Genomic DNA, 26762 nt, shown 5'->3' with positions numbered 1-26762 from the left:
CCTCCCACCCCCACTCCTGTCCCACCTCCTCCTTCCTCTACCATCATTCTTCATTTTTAATTAACTTTATATACAGAAGACCAACTCTATACTAAGATTTCCAAAATTTACATCCACACACACAAATACACAAAGTATAAAGTACTGTTTGAAAACAAGTTTTACAGTTAATTCTCATAGTACAACTCATTAAGGACAGAGGTGCTACATGGGGAGTAAGTACACAGTGACTCCTGTTGTTGATTTAACAATTGACACTCTTTTTTATGACGTCAGTGATCATCCGAGGCTCTTGACATGAGCTGCCAAGACTGCTTTTTGAGTCCACAAACTCTGAAAAATCTTCGATTAAATGGATCAAACTCTCCAATCAAAAGATAGAGTGGTGAATGAATTTTAAAATAAGACTGAACCATATGTTGCCTATAAGAGAATCACTACATGATGAATGACATATATAGACTGAAAATGAAGGGATAGAAAAGGATGTATCATGTAAATGGAAACCAAAAGAAAGCAGGGGTAGCAATATGCAGATAGACTTTAAGTCACAAATTGTAAAAAGAGAAAAACGGGTCAATGTATCAAGAAAATATAGCAATTTTAATGATATATGTACCCAATATCTGAACATCCAAACATATAAAATAAATATTAACAGATCTGAAGGAAGAGAAAGACTGTAATACATTTGGCAGAGTATTTTAATTCCTCACTTTCAGCAAGATCATCGAGACAGAAAATCAGGAAGAAATACTGAAATAGAAACAATCTTAAACCAAATGACATTTACAGAACATTCCATCCGACAGCAGCAGAATACACATTCTTCTTATATGTACACTAACTGTTCTCCAGGACATATCACACATTAAGCCATGAAAGAAGTCTTGACAACCTTAGAAAGACTGACATCATATTAAGTATTTTTTTATCATAATGAGCTGAAACCAAGTATCAATCATATGTAGAAACAAAAAATTTAAAGAAGCAGAAATCTCAAACAATCTAATGCTACACTTAAAGAACATAAAAAAGCATAAATTAAGCCCAAAGTTAGTGGAATGAAGGAAATAATAATAATTGGGGCAGAATGCATGGAAAATTAACTAGAAAAATACAAAATTCAATAAGACTAAGAGTTTTGTTTTTTGAAAACATAAACAGAATTGACAGACCCTTAGACAAAGACTAAAAAAAAAAAATACAAAAGGCACCAATAAATAAAATTAGAAATGACAGAAGGTCCCTTACAGCTGATACTGCAAAATTACAAAGTTAACCTAAGAGTCTGCTAGGATTAATTATACCCCAACAAATTGGGCGACCTAGAAGGAATGGATGAATTCTGGCAAGGCTGAATCATGAAGAAATAGAAAATCTAAACAGACCAATGGTGAACAAGAAGATTGAGTCAGAAATAAAATATCTCTCCTCAAAAAAAATCTCAGAACCTGATAGCTTCACTACTAAATTCTAAGAAACATTTAAAGAACTAATATCAATCCTTCTCAAAATCTTCAAAAAGACTTAAGTGGAAGGAATACAAGGTTAGCACAACCAATCAAAAAATCTGAAATTCAAAATGTTTTAAAATTTAAAAATTCTTGACTACTGACATGATTCCACAGAATATTTCATACTTGATCTCATGTCACAGTCAAAACAGACACACTTGAAATATTTTAAAATTACCTTTGAACTACATGTATAAAGTATATATGAAACATAAATGAATTTCATGTTTATACTTGTATCCCATTCTCAAGGTATCTTATAATATATATGGCAAATATTAAATAACTTAAACAATCAGGGCCACAACTGTGGCACAGCGAGTTAAGCTGTCACTTGCAGTGCCGGCATCACATGTGGGTGCCTGTTTGTTTGGTTTTTTTGCCAGGCAGAGTTAGACAGTGAGAGAGAGAGGGGCAAACAGAGAGTTATAGACAGTTAGAGAGAGACAGAGAGAGAGGACTTCCTTCCGTTGGTTCACTCCCTAACAGCCACTACGGCCGGCGCTACGCTGATCTGAAGCCAGGAGCCAGGTACTTCCTCCCGGTCTCCCATGCAGGGTGAAGGGACCCAAGCACTTGGGCCATCCTCCGCTGCCCTCCCGGGCCACAGCAGAGAGCTGGACAGGAAGAGGAGCAACCGGGACTAGAACCCGGCGTGCCAGCGCTGCAGGCCGAGGACTAGCCAAGTGAGCCACGGCACTGGTCGTGGGTGCCTGTTTGAATCCTAGCAGCTCCACTTCTGATTCAGTACCCTGCTAATGCACCAAGGAAAGCAGCAGAGGATGGCCAAAGTGCTTGGGCCCCTGCACCCACCTGACAGACATGGATGAAGTTCCTTACTCCTGGATTTGGTCAGGGCTGGGACAAGCCAGGCCATTGTGGCCATTTGGGGAGTGAACCAGCAGATGGAAGATCTCTCTCTCTATCCGCCTCTCCCTCCCTCTCTCTGACAATCTGCATTTCATATACATAAATAAATCTTTAAAAACCAAAAAAACAAATGTAAAATCTGAATCACTTCTGGTCCCACGCATTTCAGATAAGATACTCAATCTGTACTTTCAAACTCATTTTTTTAAGATTTATTTTATTGATTTGAATGGCAGAGTTACAAAGAAAGAAAGGGAGACAGAGAATCTTCCATTCGTTGGTTCAGCCCCAAATAATAATAATAATTTAACATGATCAAGTGGGATGCAGGAATGATTCAATAAATGCAAATCAATAAATGTGAACCACCTCCATTAGAGAATGAAGAACAAAAACCATATGGGCATCTCAATAGATGCAGAAAAAGAATGTCTGATGACAAATATGTGTGTATCTTATCATAATAAAGACCAAATATAAAAAACACATAGCTATCACACTCCATAGTAAAGCTGCTTTTCCTCTAAGAACAGGGAGTAAGACAAGGATACTCACTATTGTTATTTCTACTCAACACACAAGTGCCACTGGAAGTACTAGCCATAGCAATTAGGCAAGAGGAAAATAAAAGGCATCCAAATCAGAAAGGAAGAAGTGAAACTGTTTGTTTATCACATGATCTCATATACAGAAAACTCTTAAAGACTCCATCAAAAAGCTGTTAGAAGCAATACTCTAATTTAGTAAAGTTGCAGGATACAAAAGGAACACATAAAAGCCAATACTGTTTCACTACACTAACCATGAACAATCTAAAGACAAATTATGACATCAATGCTATTCACAATACCATTAAAAATAAATAAATAGAGGCAGGTATTTGGGAAAGAGATTAAGACTCTACTTGGGCCTCCATAACAGAATGCCTAGGTTGGAGTCCCAAACTCCACTCCTGATCCCAGCTTCTTCTTAACCTATAGCCTGGGAGACAGCAAGTAATGATTCACACATGTGCGTCCTGCCACCCATGTTGTAGACCCAAACTGAGTTTGACACACCTAACTTAAATATTTGTGCAGTGAACCAGCAGATGGAAGATCTCTGTGCCTCTTTCTTTCAAAGAAATAAGAATCTGTTCAAAAATTAAAAAACAAATAAATACTAAGGAGTAAATTTAACAAAGGAAATAAAAACTCAGTCTGCTGAAAACTATAAAACACTAATGAAATAAACAGCAAATGATATAAATATATCCCATGATCATGGGAAAGATATCCCATGTTCATAATTAGACAAATTAATGTATCTTTTAAAATGTATGCTTATTTGGATGTGGCTGAAAAGCCTATGAGAACAATTCAGGCATGGAAAGCCAAGACACTGTGGCAAAAAATATCCTAAATGAAGGATTTATGTGAATGATGCCCCAGTGAAAAGAGGGGGTCATTAAAGAAGGATGTACTTTTCTGAGAAGAGAGGACAGAACTTCCACTTTGCTTATGGCCTTGTCCCAATACTGATGGAGTTTGTGGTCACAAAAGGCTTCCACAGCCTTGGCAGCTCACAGCAAGAGCCTCGGGTGATTACTTACATCATAAATAAGAGTGTTAATTGTTAAATTAACAATAGAAGTCACTGTGCACTTACTCCCCATGTAGAAACTCTATCCTTAACGAGTTGTACTATGAGAATTAACTGCAAAACTTGTTCTCAAACAGTACATTTTATGTTGTGTGTGTGTGCAGGGTGTAAACTGTTGAAATCTTTATTTATTAAAGAGTTGGTCTTCTGTATATAATTAAAAATTAATCTTAATGAAGAATGGGATGGCAGAGAGAGCAGGGAGCGGAATGGAAGTCAGGGAGGAAGGGTAGGTATGGGGGGGAAAACCACTATATTCCTAAAGCTGTACCTATGAAATTTGCATTCATTATATATAAAAGCTTAAAAACTACATAAAACGTATGCTTAAAATGTGAAAATGTATGGTTTATACTGAGTATGGATTTGCCTTCTGGAAACCTGACATTTTAGTACATGGTGGGAAGACAACACACAAAGCATCAGCTCCAGTAAAAATCCTGGTCATTGAAGCCGGCGCCGTGGCTCACTAGGCTAACCCTCCGCCTTACGGTGCTGGCACACCGGGTTCTAGTCCCGGTCAGGGCGCCGGATTCTGTCCCGGTTGCCCCTCTTCCAGGCCAGCTCTCTGCTGTGGCCAGGGAGTGCAGTGGAGGATGGCCCAAGTGCTTGGGCCCTGCACCCCATGGGAGACCAGGATATGCACCTGGCTCCTGCCATCGGATCAGCGCGGTGCGCCGGCCACGGTGGCCATTGGAGGGTGAACCAACAGCAAAGGAAGACCTTTCTCTCTGTTTCTCTCTCTCACTGTCCACTCTGCCTGTCAAAAAAAAAAAAAAAAAAAAAAAAGAAGGAAAGAAAGAAATAGAAGAGGATACCAAAAAATGGAAAAATCTTCCACGCTCATGGATTGGAAGAATCAATATCATCAAAATGTCCATTCTCCCAAAAGCAATTAACAGATTATATGCAATAACAAACAAAATACCAAAGACATTCTTCTCAGATCTGGAAAAAATGATGCTGAAATTCATATGGAGACACAGGAGACCTTGAATAGCTAAAGCAATCTTGTACAACAAAAACAAAGCCATCACAATACCAGGACATACTACAGGGCAGTTGTTATCAAAACAGCATGGTACTGGTACAGAAACAGAAAGATAGACCAATGGAACAGAATAGAAACACCAGAAATCAATCCAAACATCTACAGCCAACTTATATTTGATCAAGGAACTAAAAGCAATTCCTGGAGCAAAGACAGTCTTTTCAATACATGGTGCTGGGAAAACTGGATTTCCATGTGCAGAAGAATGAAGCAAGACCCCTACCTTACACCTTACACAAAAATCCACTCAACATGGATTAAAGACCTAAATCTATGACCCGACACCATCAAATTATTAGAGAACACTGGAGAAACCCTGCAAGATATTGGCAGTCAGAATGGCTCACATTCATAAATCTACCAACAACAGATGCTGGCGAGGATGTGGGGAAAAAAGGACACTAACCCACTGTTGGTGGGAATGCAAACTGGTTAAGCCACTATGGAAGTCAGTCTGGAGATTCCTCAGAAACCTGAAGATAACCCTACCATTCAACCCAGCCATCCCACTCCTTGGAATTTACCCAAAGGAAATTAAATTGGCAAACAAAAATGCTGTCTGCACCTTAATGTTTATTGCAGCTCAATTCACAATAGCTAAGACCTGGAATCAAACTAAATGCCCATCAACAGTAGACTGGATAAAAAAAATTATGGGATATATACTCTATAGAATACTATACAGCAGTTAAAAACAATGAAATCCGGTCATTTGCAACAAAATGGAGGAATCTGGAAAACATTATGCTGAGTGAAATAAGCCAGTCCTAAAGGGACAAATATCATATGCTCTCCCTGATCGGTGACAACTAATCGAGCACCAAAAAGGAAACTTGTTAAAGTAAAATGAACACTATGAGAAACGGTGACTTGATCAGCCCTTGCCCTGACTGTTGAACAACTTAATATGTTATCCCTCTTAGTAATTTTTTTGTTTGTTCTACTTAATACTATTGGTTGAATTCTGTAATTAATACACAGTTATTCTTAAGTGTTGAAACTTAAAATGAAGGGCCCATGCACCCTCACAAAAACAAAACAAAACAAAATACAAAATCTTAGAGGTCACAAGATGGTGGTATAGGAACAGGACAATCCGAGTCATGTGGGGCAAAACAGATAATTAAAAAGGAAAAACGAGGGGCTGGCACGATGGCTCACTTGGCTAATCCTTCGCCTGTGGGGCCAGCATCCCATGTGGGCACCGGGTTCTAGTCCCGGTTGCTCCTCTTCCAGTCCAGCTCTCTGCTGTGGCCCGGGAGGGCAGTGGAGAATGGCCCAGGTGCTTGGGCCCCTGCACCTGCGTGGCAGACCAGGAAGAGGCACCTGGCTCCTGGCTTCGGATTGCACAGTGCCAGCCGTAGCGCCCATTTGGGGAGTGAACCAATGGAAAGAAGACCTTTCTCTCTGTCTCTCTCTCACTGTTTGTAACTCCACCTGTCAAAATAAATAAATAAAAATCTTTAAAAAGGAAAAAAGATACACGCCAGAGACAGACCCATGGGAAATTCTCAATGGGAAGCCCAGGTGACAAACAGAGACTGGGCAGGTCCACTCTAAAAGAGCAAATAAGAATGGGAAGCAGCAGAGGTGTGGACTGAGGAGGCTGGGGCCAGCCCCCAGCAGACCAGGTTAGATGGAAAATCGCAGGTCCATGGAACTGCAGATAGCAGTGGGAGGCAGAGCTTGGAAAATTGCTTTTGAAGCTCCACTTGGGGGAAAATAAGAAAAAGTAGAGAAGAACAAACAGAAAGGTGAGGCAGGTCTCCCCCCACCTATGTCAGTCCACGCCCCAAGCGGACCTACAGCCAGCTGAGAGAAGCCATATTCTTTGTTTACATTTTCAAATGTAAGCAGGGGACTGCTGCCTGAGCCCATGACCCTCAATTGTGGAGTCCACTGAACCATACTCCCCACCCGAGAATGAGGGCCACAATATTTCAGAAGAATTTCTTCCCTACACAAGCCATACAACATAAAGTCCTGAATATTGAAAACACAAGCTCATTCCATCCACCACTGAGAAACAAGCCGGGGCCAAGTAGAAAAAGCTCTGTGCACTGGAGCACATACCCACCTCCACCACAACTGAGATGTGAGCAGGGCTCCGGTAGATGGCGCTCTGTGTTTCCACTTTCAACACACAGATAAATAGTAGTTCATGAAAGAGGGAAACCTCACCACAAGAGAATCTCCATAGACAGAAAAAAGAAAAAATACACAAATGCCAAAAAACAAAGGAAAAACACTAAATAATAACGAAGACATTATGAGTTCCCCAAAGGAGCACTGCAACTCAGAAGGTAAAGATGAAGAGATTGATAATACGCCAAAAATGGAATTCAGAAAGTTAATCATAAGATTCTTTAGGACCAATCAGAAGCAAATTATCTAAATGAAAAGTTTTCCCAAGAAACTGAGATACTAAGAGAAGTCAGAATGTTAATACTAAAGAATTGAATTGACCAAATAAAAAAATGTATTGGAAAGCCTAAATAACAGAATATGTGACACAGAAGAAATAATATTAGAACTAGAAGGCAAATTTTTGGAAATATTACAGTCTAAAAAAACAAAGAAGAAATTAGGAAACTAAAAAACACAGTTGGAGATCTACAGGATGCTATCAAATAATCCAACATCTGGACACCAGGAGTTCCAGAGGGCATGGAAAGAGAGAGGATTAGAAGGCCTTCTTAATGAAATAATAACAAAAAACTTCCCCAATCTGGAGAAAGAGACAGAACGTACACAAATCTCACAATAGATACAATCAGAAAAGGTCTTCACCACAATACATGGTAGTAAAACTTTCCAAGGTAAAGCATAAAAAGATTTTTTTAAAAATATTTATTTGTTTATTTGAAAGTCAAAGTTATACAGAGAGAAGGAGAGGCAGAGAGAGAGAGAGAGGGAGAGAGAGAGGGAGAGAGGTTTTCCAATCCCTGGTTCACTCCCCAGCTGGATGCAATGGCTGGAGCTATGCTGATTCGAAGCCAAGAGCCAGGAGCTTCCTCCAGGTCTCCCACATGGGTACAGGGGCCCAAGGATTTGGGCCATCCTCTACTGCTTTCCCAGTACATAGCAAAAAGCTGGATCAGAAGTGGAGCAGCGAGGACTCAAACCAGTGCCCATATGAAATGCTGGCACTGCAGGCGGCAGCTTGACCCACTATGCCACAGCACTGGTCCCAATAAAAGATCTTAAAATGTGCACAAGAGAAATCCCAAATCACATTCAGAGGAAACCCAATTAGAATCACTGTAGACCTCTCATCAGAAACGCTACAAACAAGGAGAGAACAGCGAGATATAATCCAAGGCTTTTTTTTTTTTATAAGAGAAAAAAACTGTCAACCCAGAATACTGTACCCTGCAAAACTCTAATGAATGAAGGAGAAATAAGGATATTCCACAACAAACAGAAATTGAAAGCATTTATAACTATTTGCCCAGTCCTATAAAAGATGCTCCAGAATGTGTTACACACAGAAACACAGAAATAGGAACATCACTACAAAAGAAGATGAATATAGAAAAAACACCCAGTGAAAATACAAAGGAAACTCAAAATACAAAATTAGGGCTGTTTACAGAAAAAAGGCAGTGCAAAATCTGTACTTAACAATAGTCACCCTGAATGTAAATGGTATCAACTCCCTAGATAAAAGACACAGACCGGCTGAAAGGATTAAAAATAAAACCCACTATTTTGTTGTCTACAAAAAACACATCTTAACAACAATGATGCATACAGACTGAAAGAATGGAAAAAGATAACCCATGCTAACAGAAACCAAAAAAGAGCTGGTGTAGCCATCCTAATATCAAAACAAAATAGACTTTAACAAAAAAAAGTATTAAAAGAAACAAAGAAGAGCACTACATAATGATTAAAGATCAATTCATCAGGAAGAAGTGACTATTATAAATGTACACGCACCTCACTACAGGGTGCCAGGCTATCTAAAAGAAATGTTAACAGATTTAAAGGGAGAGATGGATTCAAATACAATAGTAATGGAGAATTTCAATACCCCACTTTCAGCAATGGACAGATCAAACAGAAAGACAATCAACAAGGAAACAACAGAGTTAATCGACACTACAGAACAAATAGACCTAGCAGATATCAACAGAGCCTTCCACTCTACAGCCACAGAATACACATTTTCCTCACCAGCACATGTAACTTTTTCTAGGATTGACCGCATCCTGGGCCATAAAGCAAGTCTCAGCAAACTCAAAAGAATCCAATCATACCATGCATCTTCTCAGACCAAAATGAAATGAAGAGGAAATCAGCAACTCAAGAATCTCTAGAACAAACACAAATACAAGGCCACTGAACAACATGCTCCTGCATAAACATTAGGTCATAGACGAAATCAAAAAATTTCTTAAAACAAATGAAGAAGACAATACAATGTATCAAAATTTATAAGATACATGTGGCTGGCGCTGTGGCGCAACGTGTTATAAGCCAGTATCCCATGTGGGCACTACTTCAAGTCCCGTCTGCTGCTCTTCTGATTCTACTCTCTGCTATGGCCAGGAAAAGCAGTAAAAGAACCTCAAGTCCTTAGATCCTTTCACCCAAGTGGGACGCCCAGAAGAAGCTCCTGGCTCTTAATATCGGATCAGCTCAGCTCGGGCCATTGTGGTCATTTGGGGAGTGAACTAGTGCATGGAAGATCTTTCTCTCCCTCAGGTTCTACCTCTCTCTGTAACTCTGTCTTTCAAATAAATAAAAATTATGGGATACAAGAAATGCAGTGTTAAAAAGAAAGTTTATAACAGCTGGTGCCCACATCAAAAAATTGGAAAGATACCAAATAAATGATTTATCAGAGCACCTCAAGGATCTAGAAAAACAACAGCAAACCAAACCCAAAACTAGTAGGAGAAAAGAAATTATTAAAATTAGAGAAGAAATCCACAAAATTGGAACAAAAAATACATACAAAAAAAAACCTGCAAAACAAAGATCTGGTTTCTTGAAAAAATAAACAAAACTGACACACCATTGGCCCAATTAATCAAAAAAAGGAGATTGAAGACGCAAATCAATAAAATTAGAGATGAAAAAGGAAATGTAACAATAGACACCACAGAAATAAAGAGAGTCATCAGAAATTACTACAAAGAGCCATATGTCAACAACCTGGTAAACCTAGAAGAAATGGATAGATTCCGGGACACATACAACTTGACTAAACTGCGCCATTAAGACACAGAAAACTTAAACAGACCCATTACCAAGACAGAAATTGAATCATTAATAAAGACCTTCCCAACAAAGAAAAGCCCAGGACTAAATGGCTTCACCATGAAATTCTACCAGATATTTAAAGAAGAACTAACTCCAATTCTGCTCAAGTTATTCAAAAAATTGAAAGGGAGGGAATCCTCCCAAATTCTTTCAATGGAACCACCATCACCTTAATTCATAAGCCTGGAAAATATACAACAGAAAAAGAGAATTATAGACCAAATTCCCTGAATAACAACCAAATTTTGGCCAATCGAATCCAACAGCACATCAGAAATATATTCCTTCCAAACAAGTGGGATTTATACCTGGTATACAAGGATGGTTCAACATCAGCAAACCAATCAATATGATACATCATATTAAAGAACTAACGAACAAAACAGATGCAGAGAAAGCATTTGATAAAATACAACACCCTTTCATAATGAAAACTCTGAGCAAGTTGGGTACAGAAGGAATATTAATCAACACAAACAACGCAATTTAGACAACTCATGGCCAGACATTTAAAGAAGACTAACTCCAATTCTTCTCAAACTATTCAGAACAATCAAAAAAGAGGGAATCCTCCCAAATTTTTTCTATGAAGCCAGCATCATCTTAATTCCTAAACCTGAAAAAGATGCAGCAGAGAAAGAGAATGAGAGACCAATTTCCCTGATGAACATAGACATAAAAATCCTCAATAAAATACTGGAAAACAGAATGCAACAACACATCAGAAAGATCATTCACCCAGACCAAGTGGGATCTACCCCTGGGATGCAGGGATGGTTCAACGTTCACAAATCAATCAATGTGATACACCACATTAACAAACTGCAGAAGAAAAACCATATGATTATCTCAATAGATGCAGAGAAATCATTTGATAAAATACAACACCTTTCATGATGAAAACTCTAAGCAAGTTGGGTCTAGAAGGAACACTCCTCAATACAATCAAAGCAATTGATGAAAAACCCATGGACAGCATCCTATTGAATGGGGAAAAGTTGGAAGCATTTCCACTGAGATTCACTACCAGTAGGGATGCCTACTCTCACCATTGCTATTCAATATAGTCCTGGAAGATTTAGCCAGTGTCATTAGACAAGAAAAAGAAATGAAAGGGATACAAATTGCGAAGGAAGAACTCAAACTATCCCTCTTTGCAGATGATATGATTATTTAGGGGATCCAAAGAACTCTACTAGGAGACTATCGTAACTCATAGAAAAGTTTGGCAAAGTTGCAGGATATAAAATCAATGCACAAAAATCAACAGACTTTGAACACACAGGCAATGCAACGGCTGAGAAAGAAATGCTAAGATCAACCTCACTCACAATAGCTACCAAAACAATCAAATACCTTGGAATAAACTTAACCAAGGATGTCAAAGATCTCTTCAATGAGAATTACAAAATCTTAAAGAAAGATATAGAAGAGGATACCAAAAAATGGAAAAATCTCCATGTTCATGGATTGGAAGAATCAATATCATCAAAATGTCCATTCTCCCAAAAGCAATTTATAGATTCAAAATACCAAAGAAATTCTCAGATCTGGACAAAATGATGCTGAAATTCATATGGAGACACAGGAGACCTCGAATAGATAAAACAATCTTCTACAACAAAAACGAGGGCAGAGGTATCACAATACCAGATTTCAGGACATACTACAGGGCAGTTATAATCAAAACAGCATGGTACTGGTACAGAAACAGAAGGATAGACCAAGGGAACAGAACAGAAACACCAGAAATCAATCCAAACATCTACAGCCAACTTACATTTGATCAAGGAACTAAAACCAATTCCTGGAGCAAGGATAGTCTATTCAATAAATGGTGCTAGGAAAACTGGATTTCCATGCGCAGAAGCATGAAGCAAGACCCCTACCTTTCACCTTACACAAAAATTCACTCAACATGGATTAAAGATCAAAATCTCCGACCTGAACTATCAAATTACTACAGAACATTGGAAATTCTTGCAAGATATAGGCACAAGCAAAGACTTCTTGGAAAAGACCCAAGAAGCACAGGCAGTCAAAGCCAAAATTAACATTTGGGATTGCATCAAATTGAGAAGTTTCTGTACTGCAAAAGAAACAGGAAAGTAAAGAGTCAACCAACAGAATTGGAAAAAATATTCGCAAACTATGCAACAGATAAAGGATTAATAACCAGAATCTACAAAGAGATCAAGAAACTCCACAACAACAAATCAAACAACCCACTTAAAAATATGGGCCAAGGACCTAAACAGACATTTTTCAAAAGAAGAAATCCAAATGGCCAACAGACACATGAAAAAATGGTCAAGGTCGCTAGCAATCAGGGAAATGCAAATCAAAAACACAATGAGGTTTCACCTCAACCCTGTCAGAATTGCTTACATTCAGAAATCTACCAACAACAGATGCTGGCGAGGATGTGGGGAAAAAAGGACACTAACCCACTGTTGGTGGGAATGCAAACTGGTTAAGTCACTATGGAAGTCAGTCTGGAGATTCTTCAGAAACCTGAATATAACCCTACTATACAACCCAGACAATTCATTCCTTGGAATTTACCCAAAGGAAATTAAATTGGCAAATAAAAGAGCTATCTGCACCTCAATGTTTATTGCAGCTCAAATCACAATAGCTAAGACCTGGAATCAACCTAAATGCCCATCAACAGAAGACTGCATAAAGCAAATATGGGATATGTACTCTATGGAATACTATACAGCAGTAAAAAATAAAATCCGGTCATTTGCAACAAAATGAATTAATCTGGAAAACATCATGCTGAGTGAAATAAGCCAGTCCTAAAAGCTCAAATATCATATTTTTTCCCTGATCGGTGACAACTAACCGAGCACCAAAAAGGAAACCTATTCAAGTGAAATGGACACTATGAGAAACAATGACTTGTTCAGCCCTTGTCCTGGCTGTCTAGGAACAACTTACTATTTTATTCTTTATAGTATTTTATTTTTCTACCTAATACCATTGGTTAAACTCTTTAATTAACACACACTTATTCTTAGGTGTTTCAATTTAACTGAAAAGTGATCACCATTAAATATAAGAGTGGCAATAAGAGAGGGAGGAGATATACAGTTCGGCACATGCTCATTCAGACTTACACCTAATGGTAGAGTTAGAAATGTGCCAGGGGATTCCAATTCAATCCATCAAGGTGGCATGTACCAATGCCATCTCACTCAAAGTGAACAGTGTCAGTTCATAATTGATCATAATGATAGGATTAATAGTCAAAGGGATCGGCTGGCGCCGTGGCTCAATAGGCTAATCCTCCACCTTGCAGCACCGGCACACCGGGTTCTAGTCCCGGTCGGGGCGCCGGATTCTGTCCCAGTTGCCCCTCTTCCAGGCCAGCTCTCTGCTATGGCCAGGGAGTGCAGTAGAGGACAGCCCAAGTACTTGGGCCCTGCACGCCATGGGAGACCAGGAGAAGCACCTGGCTCCTGCCATCGGATCAGCGCAATGCGCTGGCCGCAGCATGTCAGCACGGCGGCCATTGGAGGGTGAACCAACGGCAAAAGGAAGACCTTTCTCTCTGTCTCTCTCTCTCACTGTCCACTCTGCCTGTCAAAAAAAGAGTCAAAGGGATCACATAAACAAGACTAGTATCTGCTAATACTAACTGATAGAATTAAAAAGGAGAAAACAGAGAGAACTTCCACTTTGACCATGGCCTTGTCTAAATATGATCAGAGTCAGTGAACTCAGGGGGCTTCCATAGCCTTGGCAGCTCATGACAAGAGCCTAGGGTGATTACTGATGCCATAAACAAGAGTGTCAATTTGTTAAGTCAACAACAGGAGTCACTGTGCACTTACTCCTCATGTAGGATCTTTGTCCTTAGTGTGCTGTACACTGAGATTTAATGCTATAACTAGTACTCAAACAGTATATTTCACTTTATGTTTCTGTGTGGGAGCAAACTGTTGAAATCTTTACTTAATGTATGCTAAACTGATCTTCTGTATATAAAGAAAATCAAAAATGAATCATGATGTGAATGGAAGGGGAGAAGGAGTGGGAAAGGGGAGGGTTGCGCGTGGGAGGGACGTTATGGGGGGAAGCCATTGTAATCCATAAGCTGTACTTTGGAAATTTATATTCATTAAATAAAGTTTAAAACAAAAACAACAACAACAACAAAAAAAAAACAAAAAGGATAAAACAATCCAACATGGGAAGCGGGATACACAGCAGCAGACTCATAGAATGGCAGATGTCCTAAACAGCACTCTGACTTCAGAATCGGCCCTTAAGTTATTCGGATCCGGCTAAAAAGCCCATGAGACTATTTCAGGCATGGAAATCCAAGACACTATGAACAACAACAAAAAAAAAAAAAAAAAAAAAAAAAAAGACCTAAATGAAAGATCTCTGGGAGTGAGATCCCAGCGGAAAGTATAGGCCATCAAAGAAGGAGGTCCCTTTCTCTGAAGGGAGGAGAGAACTTCCACTTTGACTACGGACTTGTCTAAATAAGATTGGAGTTGGCGAACTCAAGAGGCCTTGAGTTCATGACAATAGCCTTGGCAGCTCATGACAAGAGCCTAGGGTGATTACTGACGTCATCAATAAGAGTGTCAATTGTTAGATTAACAACAGGAATCACTGTGCACTTACTCCCCATGTAGGATCTCTGTCCTTAATGTGTTGTACTGTGTGAATTAACGGTAAAACTAGTACTCAAACAGTACTTTATACTTTGTGTTTCTGTGTGGGTGCAAACTGTTGAAATCTTTACTTAGTATATACTAACTTGATCTTCTGTATATAAAGATAATTGGAAATGAATCTTAATGTGAATGGGATGGGAGAGGGAGTGGAAGATCAGATGTTTGCAGGTGAGAGGGTAGTTATGAGGTAAAAGCTGCTATAATCCAAAAGTTGTACTTTGGAAATTTATATTTATTCAATAAAAGTTTAAAAAAACATAGTATTAATCATATTGGTATAAAGTCAATTGAAAATATATCCCAGTAAAAAATAAGAGTGGGAATAAGAGAGGAAGGAGGAAGTTTGTAATTGTAAAGCTGTATCGTTTTGCATACATTCCTATGGAATTACCTCAAAGGGTAAGCTAAAAATTTCCCATGGGACTCCGGATTCCATTAAGCTTTATGGTAATAATGCCATTTTAAGTGTTAAAGTGATGATATTAAGTGTAAAATTGATCATATAGATAGGACTGAGTAAAGAGATTATATACATAAGATCAAGTGTCTGGTAATACAATAGATAGAATTGAAAGAAAAAAAAGAGATTGTTTCAACATGAGAAGCAGTACAAACAGCCGACTCATAGAATGACAATCACTCTAAATAGCACTCTGACCTTATAATCAGCCCTTAAGGCATTCTGGTCTGGCTGAAAAGTCCACGAGATCATTTCAGGCATGGAAAGCCAAGTCACTGTGACCAAAAGAATGTCCTCCATGAAGGACCTCTGTGAATGAGACACCAGTGGGAAGAATGGCTACCAACATAGGATGTACTTTTCTGTGAAGGGAGGAGAGAATTTCCACTTTGCTTATGGCTTTGTTCATATATTGACACAGACTGTGGACTCAAAAGGCTTCCATATTTTGGAGGCTTATGTTAAAGGCCAAGTGTGATCACTGATGTCATACATAAGAGTGTTAATTGTTAAATTAACAACAGGAGTCACTGTGCACTTACTCCCCATGCAGGACCTCTGTCCTCAATGAGTTACTAGGAGAATTAACTGTAAAATTTGTTTTCAAACAGATTTTTTATATTTTGTGTGCATGTATGCAAATTTTTGAAATCTTTTATAGGTAGAGAGTTGGTATTCAGTGTATAAAGTTAATTTAAAATGAATCTGAATAGAGAATGGGACAGGGAATGGGAGAGGGAGGAGGAAATGTAGTGGGAGTGGGGATGGGAGGGTCGGTATGGTGGGAAGAATCACTATATTCCTAAAGCTGTACTTAGGAAATTTGTACTCATTAAACAAAAGGTTTCTAAAAAATAAATCTATCCGGCACAAAATTCAAACTTTTTTGCACGAAAATAACTATCTTTTCATTCTATTTTTTCATGAATTTTTATAAATATATTCATATTAATTTTTTAAGATTCATGTATTTATTTGAAGGCAGACTCACAGAGAGAGAAAAAAGAATCTTAAAAGATCATTAATAAGAAGCTTCAGCCTGACTGGCAAAACCTCTTGAGCTAAAAGACAATGAAGCAATGCCTTTAAAACTCGAGAAAAAGTTATTTCCAAACTAAAATTCTATAGAAGTTTTCAATAATATGTCAAAGTACAGTAAGATCAAAGCATATTTAGACATGCCAAGCATCAAAAAACTTCTATACATCATTTCTCAGAAGCTAACAGAAGATGTGTTCAACCAAAACAAGGGTGAAAACCAAGAAAGAGGAAAACATGAAATGCAGTATAAAGGGGCACCATGCAGGAAACAAGAGTACAAATTCCTAGAATGATGGGCAACAGAGATCCCCAGAGTGACAACATCACAAAGAGAAGAGGATCTTGAATCCAAATTGGAACAACTAGGAGGTTGTAGGAAACATTCACCAAGAAAATAAAAATGACAGAAAGTCTGCTATGTAGAGAAATGATGATCAGAGAGTTAGACAATGATGAAATATTAGGATTCCATTAATGTTCAGTAAAATTACCTAAGCAAAGAGTCAATATAGGGAACAGGTGTTTTCATGAATTGGTAAAGATGCCACTTGGGGATGCATACACCCCATGTCAGAGTGCATGGGTTTGAGTCCTGGCTCCAATTCAGATTCCACCTTCTTGCTCATGTGCACCCAAAGAGGTGGTCAGAGAAGTCTCAAGTACCTGGACCCCTGGCACACAAGTGCTAGACCCAAATGCAGTTCCAGGCTCCTGGCTTCAGCCTGACCCAGCCCTTGGCTGCTGCGAGCATTCAGGGAATGAACCCAGCAGATGGACAATCTCTGGGTCCCACTGCCTTTCACACAAATATGTTTTTTAAAAAATCCAAGTAACAGGCCAGTGCCGCGGCTCACTAGGCTAATCCTCCGCCTAGCGGCGCCGGCACACCGGGTTCTAGTCCTGGTCGGGGCGCCGGATTCTGTCCCGGTTGCCCCTCTTCCAGGCCAGCTCTCTGCTGTGGCCCGGGAGTGCAGTGGAGGGTGGCCTAGGTGCTTGGGCCCTGCACCCCATGGGATACCAGGAAAAGCACCTGGCTCCTGGCTCCTGCCATCGGATCAGCGCGGTGCGCCGGCCGCAGCGCGCCGGCCGCTGTGGCCATTGGAGGGTGAACCAACGGCAAAGGAAGACCTTTCTCTCTCTGTCTCTCTCTCTCACTGTCCACTCTGCCTGTCAAAAAAAAAAAAAAAAAAAAAAAAATCCTAGCAACACAAATAGTTGTTCAAGATCATCATGATAATTAGCACTGGTCTTGATGATCAAGATTCCTTATTGAGTTACAATGATGTAAATGCTGCACACTCAACTAACCAAACCCTGACCTATCTGTACTAGGGCCCTGGAGGGACAGCCAAAGTTCATTACCTAGTTGGCAGTGGAGAGTTAGGGGGGAGAGAGCTCCATATTTCCCCATGTTGAGAAGCACAGCACCAGCATGTGAGTTAAGGACCAAGGTGTGGAGCTCAAAAGAAAGCTCTGAGAGTGAAAAGGATGATCCCTGAGAAGGAACGGTGGGAGAAACACCAAAAGGCCTTGATGAACATATGTTATAAAAGAATAGGAGTTTCTGAAACGATCCATTCTTACCTTAGCAAACTCAGAGAGCCTGTCATCACTCGTCAAAGACTGGCTACTTGAACAGGAAGCACAGTCTGAGATATCCATGGTACCCTCGCCATCTTCAAGTTCGTTACATTCACCAGCACCTTCCCTGTCACTGTCGAGCTCCCAGTCAATGAACTGCAATTCATCTAAAAAATATAAGTTGTAACTTGCTTAATTTCAAATTTTTAAATTTTTTAAATCTATTTTTATTCTCAGTAGTTACTATATCCCCATTTCTGAATAAATTTTAAATATACATTAAGTCAGTGAAAATATATTCCTAGCCTTATTTCTAGTCACTTTGTTTCTCGCATCTCTTAACCCCACTCCAATCTAAGTTAACTACATTTACCACCTGTTTTATATGCTTGCAGAGTTTCCATTGCCTGTTCCAGCTAAATATAAGTAATTGTGCATGTTTTATTTTTCCACCTCTCTTACAAACCATAATCTTTTTCACTTCACATAATTAAGACGTTTTTCCTTATTAGTAAGCAGGGAATATCCTTATTCCCTTCTACAATATAGAATTCCACTGTGTCAATGAACCCGTGTTTACTTAGCCAGTTCTCTAGTACAAAAACAAAAAAACTTGGGTTGGCGCCGTGGCTCACTTGGTTAATCTTCACCTACTACACTGGCATCCCATATTGGCGCTGGGTTCTAGTCCCAGCTGCTCCTCTTCCAGTCCAGCTCTCTGCTGTGGCCCAGGAAGACAGTGGAGGAAGGCCAGAGTGCTTGGGCCTCTGCACCCATATGGGAGACTGGGAGGAAGCACCTGGCTCCTGGCTTCGGATTGGCGCAGCGCTGGCAATAGTGGCCATTTGGGGCTGAACCAACAGAAGGAAGACCTTTCTGTCTCTCTCTAACTGTCTAACTATTTGTCAAATAAAATTTAAAAAAATTTAAAAAAATTTCAAACATTATTTTCGATTCAAATTTTTCTATACATTAATTTCTTCTATTAAATTTCTTACATTAAAGTAAGGAAACCATGAAAGTAAATTCAGTTTTTAAATCACATCAAATCATTATTAACTGGATGCTACTTTTGCAAACTTTTAAGGTGGCAAATTAAAATTATGTTCATGTTAAAAAGCCAAATGTCTTGATTCTAATGCAGTCTGCTTAGAGAAACAAATATCATTATTAAAGACAGATTAGTCTCTGAGGTCTAGCATATCACATAAACATTTTCTGCACACCACCATCTAAGTGCTCCCTAAGAGCTACTGCAACGACACAGAAATCTCATAAAATAACATGGTCTTACTTCGGAGGTCTGATAGCAAAAAAATTCCTATGAAGTGCAATGAAGTAATGTTAAAAATAACATATTAGCTTTAATACCTGAAGTAAATCTAAAACTTAAAAAAAATTTAAGGGGCTGGAGTTGTGGCGTAATGGGTAAAGCTACCACCTGCAATGCCAGCATCCCATCTTGCCTTCGTTCATGACCCGGCTGCTCCACTTCTGATCCAGTTCCCTGCTAATACATTTGGGAAAAGCAACAGAAAATGACCCAAGTGTTTTGGCCCCTGACACCCATGTGGGAGATCCAGTTGAAGCCCCGGCTCCTGGCTTCACCCTGGCTCACTCCTCGCCATTGCTACCGTCTTGGGGAGTGAACCAGCAGATGGAAGATTTCCCTCTCTTTTCTGCTCTTTTTTTTTTTTTTTTTTTTTGACAGGCAGAGTTAGAGAGAGTGAGAGACAGAGAGCAAGGTCTTCCTTCTGTTGGTTCACCCCCCAAATGGTCACTACGGCCGGCACGCTGCGCCAATCCGAAGCCAGGAGCAAAGTGCTTCCTCCTGGTCTCCCAGCAGGTGCAGGGCCCAAGTGGGTCATCCTCTACTGCCTTCCCGGGCCACAGCAGAGAACTGGACTGGAAGAGGAGCAACCGAGATGGAACCGGTGCCCCAACTGGGACTAGAACCCGGAGTACTCGGAGGATTAGTCTAGTGAGCCGTGGCACCGGCCTCTTTTCTGCTCTTTAATTCTGACTTTCAAATAAATAAATAAATCTTAACAAAAAGGAAGAGAGTAAAGTTAAAATGAGATAAGACAAAAAGTCTTCTTTAATCTGGTACTGTCATTCCAGAAGACGCAGTCCAAGCCCACTATACTGATTATAAAACCTGAAGTTCAGACCACCCCCGAGAAAAGCAGATGCACAATAGCAATTACTTCCTATATCCAACATGGTGTTTAGTCATGGAGGCATGCAGGGGAATGCAAGAGAAATTCTCTTGGTTGCTGAATGCTCATAGCAAGAAGCCAAAGGAACACAAGCACCATCACAGCTTTGCGTGTGTGGAGCAAATTGTTGAAATCGTTACTTAATATACAATTGGTCTTCTGTATATAAAGTTAATTAAAATGAATCTTCACGAATGGTATAGGAGAGGGAGGAGGTGGTGAGATGTGAGTAGGGGTGGGAGGGAGGGTATGGGGGAAGAGCCACTATATTCCTAAAGTTGGACTTACGAAATTTGTATTCATTAAATAAAAGGTTTCTTTAAAAAAAAAAAAAACTACATGATTTCTATAATTCTAGTCTGTGTCTATCAACTGGGGTGTGTCCTTCAGGGGATGCCTAACCTCAGAAGACCTCTTTGGTTGTGTCAACGGGGACCAGTGGCATCACTGTAATCTACTGGATAGAGATCAGAGAAGGTGCAAAACGTTCTGCAACACACAGGAATGTCCTCCTCCTCACGACAGAGGCATCTGGACCCAAGTGATAACAGTGCCAAGACTGAGAAACCCTATTTTCAACTGTCTAAATCAAGATACAACACAAAATACTAATAGCAAACAAAACTGGTAAAAGTTACACTTCAATCACACATTCATTGTTATAATATTGACCCAATAACCACAAGTTAGCCAGGTGGTAGTGTGGGTGTAGCATTCTGTAGGAGTTCAGAGAACAAGCTTTGAAGTCAAAGGGATCCAAAACAGAATCCCAACAAAGTTTAAAGATCCAAACTTACATTGTTACTCCTATCTCGGTAGAGTTACTCTAGGAAATACTAAATAAGAAAACGTTTCTAAAGGCTTGGCATAGAGGTTAGAACTCAGAAAAAATTATAACCAACAACAAATATTAGAAAGGAATGCAAGCTGCAGCCAATAATGAATCCAATGTTTGACAAAAACTGAATTTCTTGCAGTTTGCCATTTACCATTTACCGGTCCTATTGTCTGGACATAAAATATTCCTATTACAAAGCTTATATATTCTAGGGCCGTATCTACTATCATACTGTGATTTAGAAAATGTCTTACCTTCATTTGACAGGTCACTCCCACTGGAACTCCAAGTTATGTCAGTAAGCCCACTGGTACTCTTAGGTGTGGCAGTTTCTAATAAAGAAAATACATGTGTGTGTCAACGACTATGGTTATTTATCAAATGGAGATTTTAAAATGTTACTTGCCCAAATCAACAATGTACAAAACTCTGGCAATACTGAAATCAATGTCATATGTCAAATCTTCTTGCCTAGGGGCCAGTGCCATGGTGCGGTGGGTTAATCTTCCACCTGTGACACTGGCATCCCATATGGGCACCGGTTCAAGTCCCAGCTGCTCCTCTTCTAATCCAGCTCTCTGCTATAGCCTGGGAAAGCAGTAGAAGATGGCCCAAGTGTTTGGGCCCCTGCACCACAAGGGAGATCAGGAAGAAGCACCTGACTCCTGGCTTTGGATCAGCGCAGCTCCAGCCATTGTGGACATTTGGGGAGTGAACCAATGGAAGGAAGACCTTTCTCTCTGTCTTTCCTCTCACTGTCTGTAACTCTACATCTCAAATAAATAAATAAAATCTTAAAAAAAAAAAAACTTCTTGCATAAAGTTTTAAGGATAATCTCACCAGGATTCTTTGAATTAAGGCAAAATTACAAGAAAAAAATAAATTGGCAGGCTCTCATTTAGCTCTCAATACCATCAGACTTAAAACTGCTGCCATCAATTTAGTACTCAAGTATACACGTTTGAACAAGGTATTTTATATTTTTCTTTTGAACTCACTTACTATAATAACACAATGAGGCACACACAACTACACCCATTTCTGTGTCACAAAAATTGAAGCTCAGGGTATTTAGTTTGTTTTCCCAAGATTATATTCAGGACACACCAAGACCTCTGAAGTTCAAGTTCCCACTGTTCTTACTTGCCCACAGCAGCAGATCTAGCAGCCTACCTGATATCCACCCTCTCTCTTCTTTATTATTAATAAATACCAATTTCATCTGGATAACAACATACCTCTATAAAAAATTTCTAATTTCACTCCCTGTCTTTACTGGAAGTGACCCCATGTAAAAGGTTCGAGAGGCATTCTTTTCCAAAGGAAGCACAATGCTCACTTGGATAAAATCTTCAGCATCTACACTCCCACCATGGATTCAGCCTGGAGAATTTAGCTATCACCTGACAGCCATGAAGACCAAGCACACATTATGACTGTACAACGTGGAAAAAAGACTGCCTTCTGCCAGTCTTCTTGCAGGAGATACATTCAACCTCATTTATTCAGACACTAGGGGGAAGCAAGAGTTTCCTACCCTTTGTAGCTGGAAAGCCTTCCCTAATGAATTCACCAAAAACTTCATAACCTGAATCAGTATGGTTCTTATGTAACACAGTTCATAAGCTTACATTTCCCAAGCCATATCTCCTTTTAAACCCTGGGGTAATGAGTCTGGGCTCTGGGATAAAAGTGAAGGACACACCGAAAAAGCTTTTATCCATAAGGACAGAAAAAATGGGGCATATGGTGACAAAGACAGAGGTAAGAGGTCTCAAAAATATCCTTTTACACTGTTGTAATTATTTTAACCATGAAAACATAGTCTATCCAAACCTTGTTAGTAATTTTTAAAAGAAAGGAAAACCAATCATAAATAGCTATATTAGTCTATACTTTCTGTGTCAAGAAATCATCAAAGTGATATTACCTTCCTTGGGTCTAGGGGATAATTCAGGATAGTTTTCTGTAATGGTCTTCTTTTCAGCTGTCAACAATGACTGCAGGCAAAATAAGAATAATGATGGAATTTACATGACAAGAGAAAAAAAATCTGATTTTTATAATAATCCAAATCTTAAATTACACACTCCTTTAACACATTCTTGTTTTCCTATACTTATATGCACCAATTTAAGGATTATTAAGGTACATACTCCTTATATACTTATAAAATTTTTATATTTTCAAGAATCTAAACAGAGTAGACTGATAGAAACATTTCACGTTAATATTCAATGCTAGTAACTTCATTTATACAACACTGACTACCTAGAAGGTCTTACTTACTATACCCAAATTATCTTGAGAGTTTATGATAGCAATTCTCTATGAGGACTGTACATTGCCACATAGACAAAAATTAACAGTAGATCACTACTAAAAATATTGTGACTATCCTAGTTTACAGGCCTTTCTACTGCTGAGAAACAGGTTTTTTGCTTTTTTTTTTTTTTTGCCCCTTATAATATTTGTTGAACACTTTACTTACTGTAGGGTTAATTTTATGAATATGAAAGAAACTGAAAACAGATTTCTTTGTAAAAATTAAAGAGTGGGAATATGAGAGAAAGGAGGAAGAATGATAGGAGTACAAGCAGGAGGGAGGGTAGGGTGGGAAGAATCACTATGTTCCTAAATTTCTATATGTGAAATGCATGAAGTTTGTATACCTTGAATAAATTTACAAAGAAAATGAAGAATATTCCAGGTCCAGCACTATGGTGTAGCAGCTAAGAGCCACCGCCTACAGTGTTGGCATCATATATGGGTGTGGGTTCAAGTCCTGGCTGCTCCACTTTAAAATTTGCTCTCTGTTAATGTGCCTAGGAGAGGAATAGAGGATGGCTCAAGTCCTTGGGCCCTCTCACCCTCATGGAAGACCTGGAAGAAGCTCCAGGCTCCTAGCTTTGGAACGGCCCAGCTCCAGCCATTTGGGGAGTGTACCAATGGATGACAGAACTCTCACTCTCCCTTTCTGCCTCTGCATCCCTGTAACTCTGCCTTCCAAATAAATAAATAAATTTGGGGAAAAAAAAAACCCACAATATTTTGGTCATTTTATCAACATAGTTCTTGTGAAAACTAGCATGCACAAAATGGCTTCAACTTCTGAGAAAATTCTCAGAATGTAATCTCAGTTACAAATAAGCAGAAAGGTTCTGCATGACATAAAGCAGTAATACTGACCTGCCACAATTGTTAAAGGAACTCAAGGAATGAGGGGAGGGAATTATGCATCAATTACAGTGTCACTGAAAGAAAATAAAGAAGGGAATTCCAAAGAAATGTAATTGCAATGGCCTAAATGTACAGGAATCCAGGATTTCTTTTTCAGTATTTCAGGGATATTATTTCAATAGCTACTTTACCGGAGTTCCAGAAGTATCCTGAAATCCTTCTCCACACCTGCGCCATGATTCCAAGAGGGAGACAGCTGCTCCTCCAGTCCTGATTCCCGCTCCTCTGCACTGCAGTAGCCCGTCTCCTGGGAAGGATGGATACTCTATACCCCGATTCTTCTTTCTCTGAGGTGATTTTTAAGAGGAAGAAAAAAAAAACTAAGTCAATTTCATTAAATAGCCATGAAAATGACAGCAGACAATTTGGAAATCCAGTAACAGCAGCAAGGGCACCATTTTTGTAACTCTCTGAATCTTCACATAAAGATAGAGCACCTGGATCAACAAAACCAAAAGCATGTAGACAGCACCTGCAAGTAGTCAACAAACTCCAAAATCAAGCAGGTGAGTACAAACTATCAACCCTGTGAAGTCTCGCACAATAACAGGATCTGCAAAGAAGGAAGCTGAGGGAAGCCAGGGGGGAAAGCTGGCCCTGAGATCCTAGCCATCCAGGGCTCACAGGGAAGCAGAGCAGACCTCAGCCTGAGAACCGCACCTGCACCAGGTGACAGTACCATCCTAAGAAGACAAGACAGGCTAGGGGCAGCTTGGGATACTCTAAACTGGTCAGGGTCCCATGCTGAGGAGAAAGTGTTGGGAGTAGAATCCACTCAGGAATACATGGACAACAGAAATAAAGAAAAGGTCCCGTTGGAGCAGTGTGACTGAGCAGAGCCAGGGACTATCTACATATAAACAAGTGGCCATGTTTTTGCAAACAGCAAGGGAAAAAACAGCAACAATAAGGTATACAAGCTACCTCTCAAATTCAGGAAAAGATGACATTAAAATAAATACAGGGAATGGGCATTTGGTACAGAGGTTAAACAACCAGTTGGGAAAACCATCCCATATCGGACCAGAGTGCCCGTGTCCCACCCTTGGCTCCAATTCCAACACCAGCTTCTTGATAATGCACAGATTATGGCTCAAGTAGTGGGGTCTGTGCCATCCACGTGGGAGAATTGAGTCCCAGATCCTGAAGGAGAAAACCATAACAATGGGACAGAACAAATACTAAACACTACAGTTCAAAAACATTTTCCTTAGCCCACATCTGGTTTTCTGCCCAGGCTGTCACTTCAACTTCCTTCAATCTCACTATGATGTATCCCTCAGAAATCCCTCCTCTGGGATACCTTCTGAACTACCATAGCCCTTAGTGGCTTTTTTTGAACCATTCATTTGGAAATAAGACACAAATTAACTATCAATAGTACCACCCCTGTTATCTTGTAAAATGTTGCTTTCTTCTGTTGTCTTCTTCCTCCTGAAATCAGGGTTTCATGTATAACATATGTTCTACATGTGACAAATTCTAAAAGTTCTGGCTTTACTCATTGGTACGTAAGTAATTTTAGCATTTGTGGAATAAAGTTAGAGGCAACATAAATAATTACTCTAACTATATATAGGCCCACATCTATGCTATCTCTATGCTACCTTTTCCTTTTAGGGAAGAGTTTCAGGAAAGGGCGTAACCATTCCAAAGCTTCAAAATGTTCAGTGGAAAAACTCTGAAGGGTCTAACAGCTTACATATATTTAAAGTTGTTCTTTTGCTCTCAGAGAAAATAAGAAACAGATGTCATATTTTATATAACTTTCATATAATTTCAAAATGAAGATTATTATATCTTAAGTAGTAAATCCTGAAATATGCAATTCTGCTTGGATTTACAATAGGATAATTACCTAATTTTGGGACCATCAAATACCTAGGCAATGTTCAAACAACCCGGACTACTTCAATACAGCTCAACTAAATGATTTTGATACTAGGATCCTGCATCTGTTAACTTGGCTCTCTGTTTTCACTCTTCTCAACAATCTGGAATTTTTAATTTAACTGTCAGAAATTTGGTGATCTGTTTCATTTTCATCACTTGAAAGGAAAAGTAGCAGAAATATTTTCTGCTATACCTGCACTCCAGATCAGGATGCCATTAGTTGGACACTTCTTTTTTTCCATGAAATGAAAAATCCCTATGGTACAAAAACTGCCCATACCAAGCTTGCTACAATCACCCTGCAAACCCCACTCTCACTCAATCCAGGGTTTTAAAAGTCAAAAATGAATGGAAACTGCTAATAAATCACAATCATGGTCCAGTTTTATTAATCATTTTCCACTCAAAAGTGAGCAATGGGGGCCGGTGTTATGGAGCAGCA

General features: G+C 39.4%; 1 protein-coding gene across 9 annotated transcripts in view; it reads right to left on the bottom strand.

The window, feature by feature from the left end:
- The window catches only part of SPIDR (scaffold protein involved in DNA repair), a 469038-nt gene that overhangs the window by 422755 nt on the left and 19521 nt on the right, over positions 1 to 26762 (bottom strand). For all 9 annotated transcript variants that reach the window (XM_051844476.2, XM_008255503.4, XM_070076568.1 and 6 more), the window contains 4 exons: positions 24559 to 24714; positions 23118 to 23187; positions 21441 to 21518; positions 18133 to 18296 (listed from right to left, as the gene is read on the bottom strand). In XM_051844476.2, the coding sequence (XP_051700436.1) occupies positions 18133 to 18296; positions 21441 to 21518; positions 23118 to 23187; positions 24559 to 24714 (468 nt within the window). The remainder of the gene's footprint in view (positions 1 to 18132; positions 18297 to 21440; positions 21519 to 23117; positions 23188 to 24558; positions 24715 to 26762) is intronic.

This window comes from Oryctolagus cuniculus, chromosome 6, assembly GCF_964237555.1.
Source record: "Oryctolagus cuniculus chromosome 6, mOryCun1.1, whole genome shotgun sequence".
NCBI lineage: Eukaryota > Metazoa > Chordata > Mammalia > Lagomorpha > Leporidae > Oryctolagus > Oryctolagus cuniculus.
Note: the sequence above shows the minus strand (reverse complement) of the source record. Positions and strands in the feature narration are given on the sequence as shown.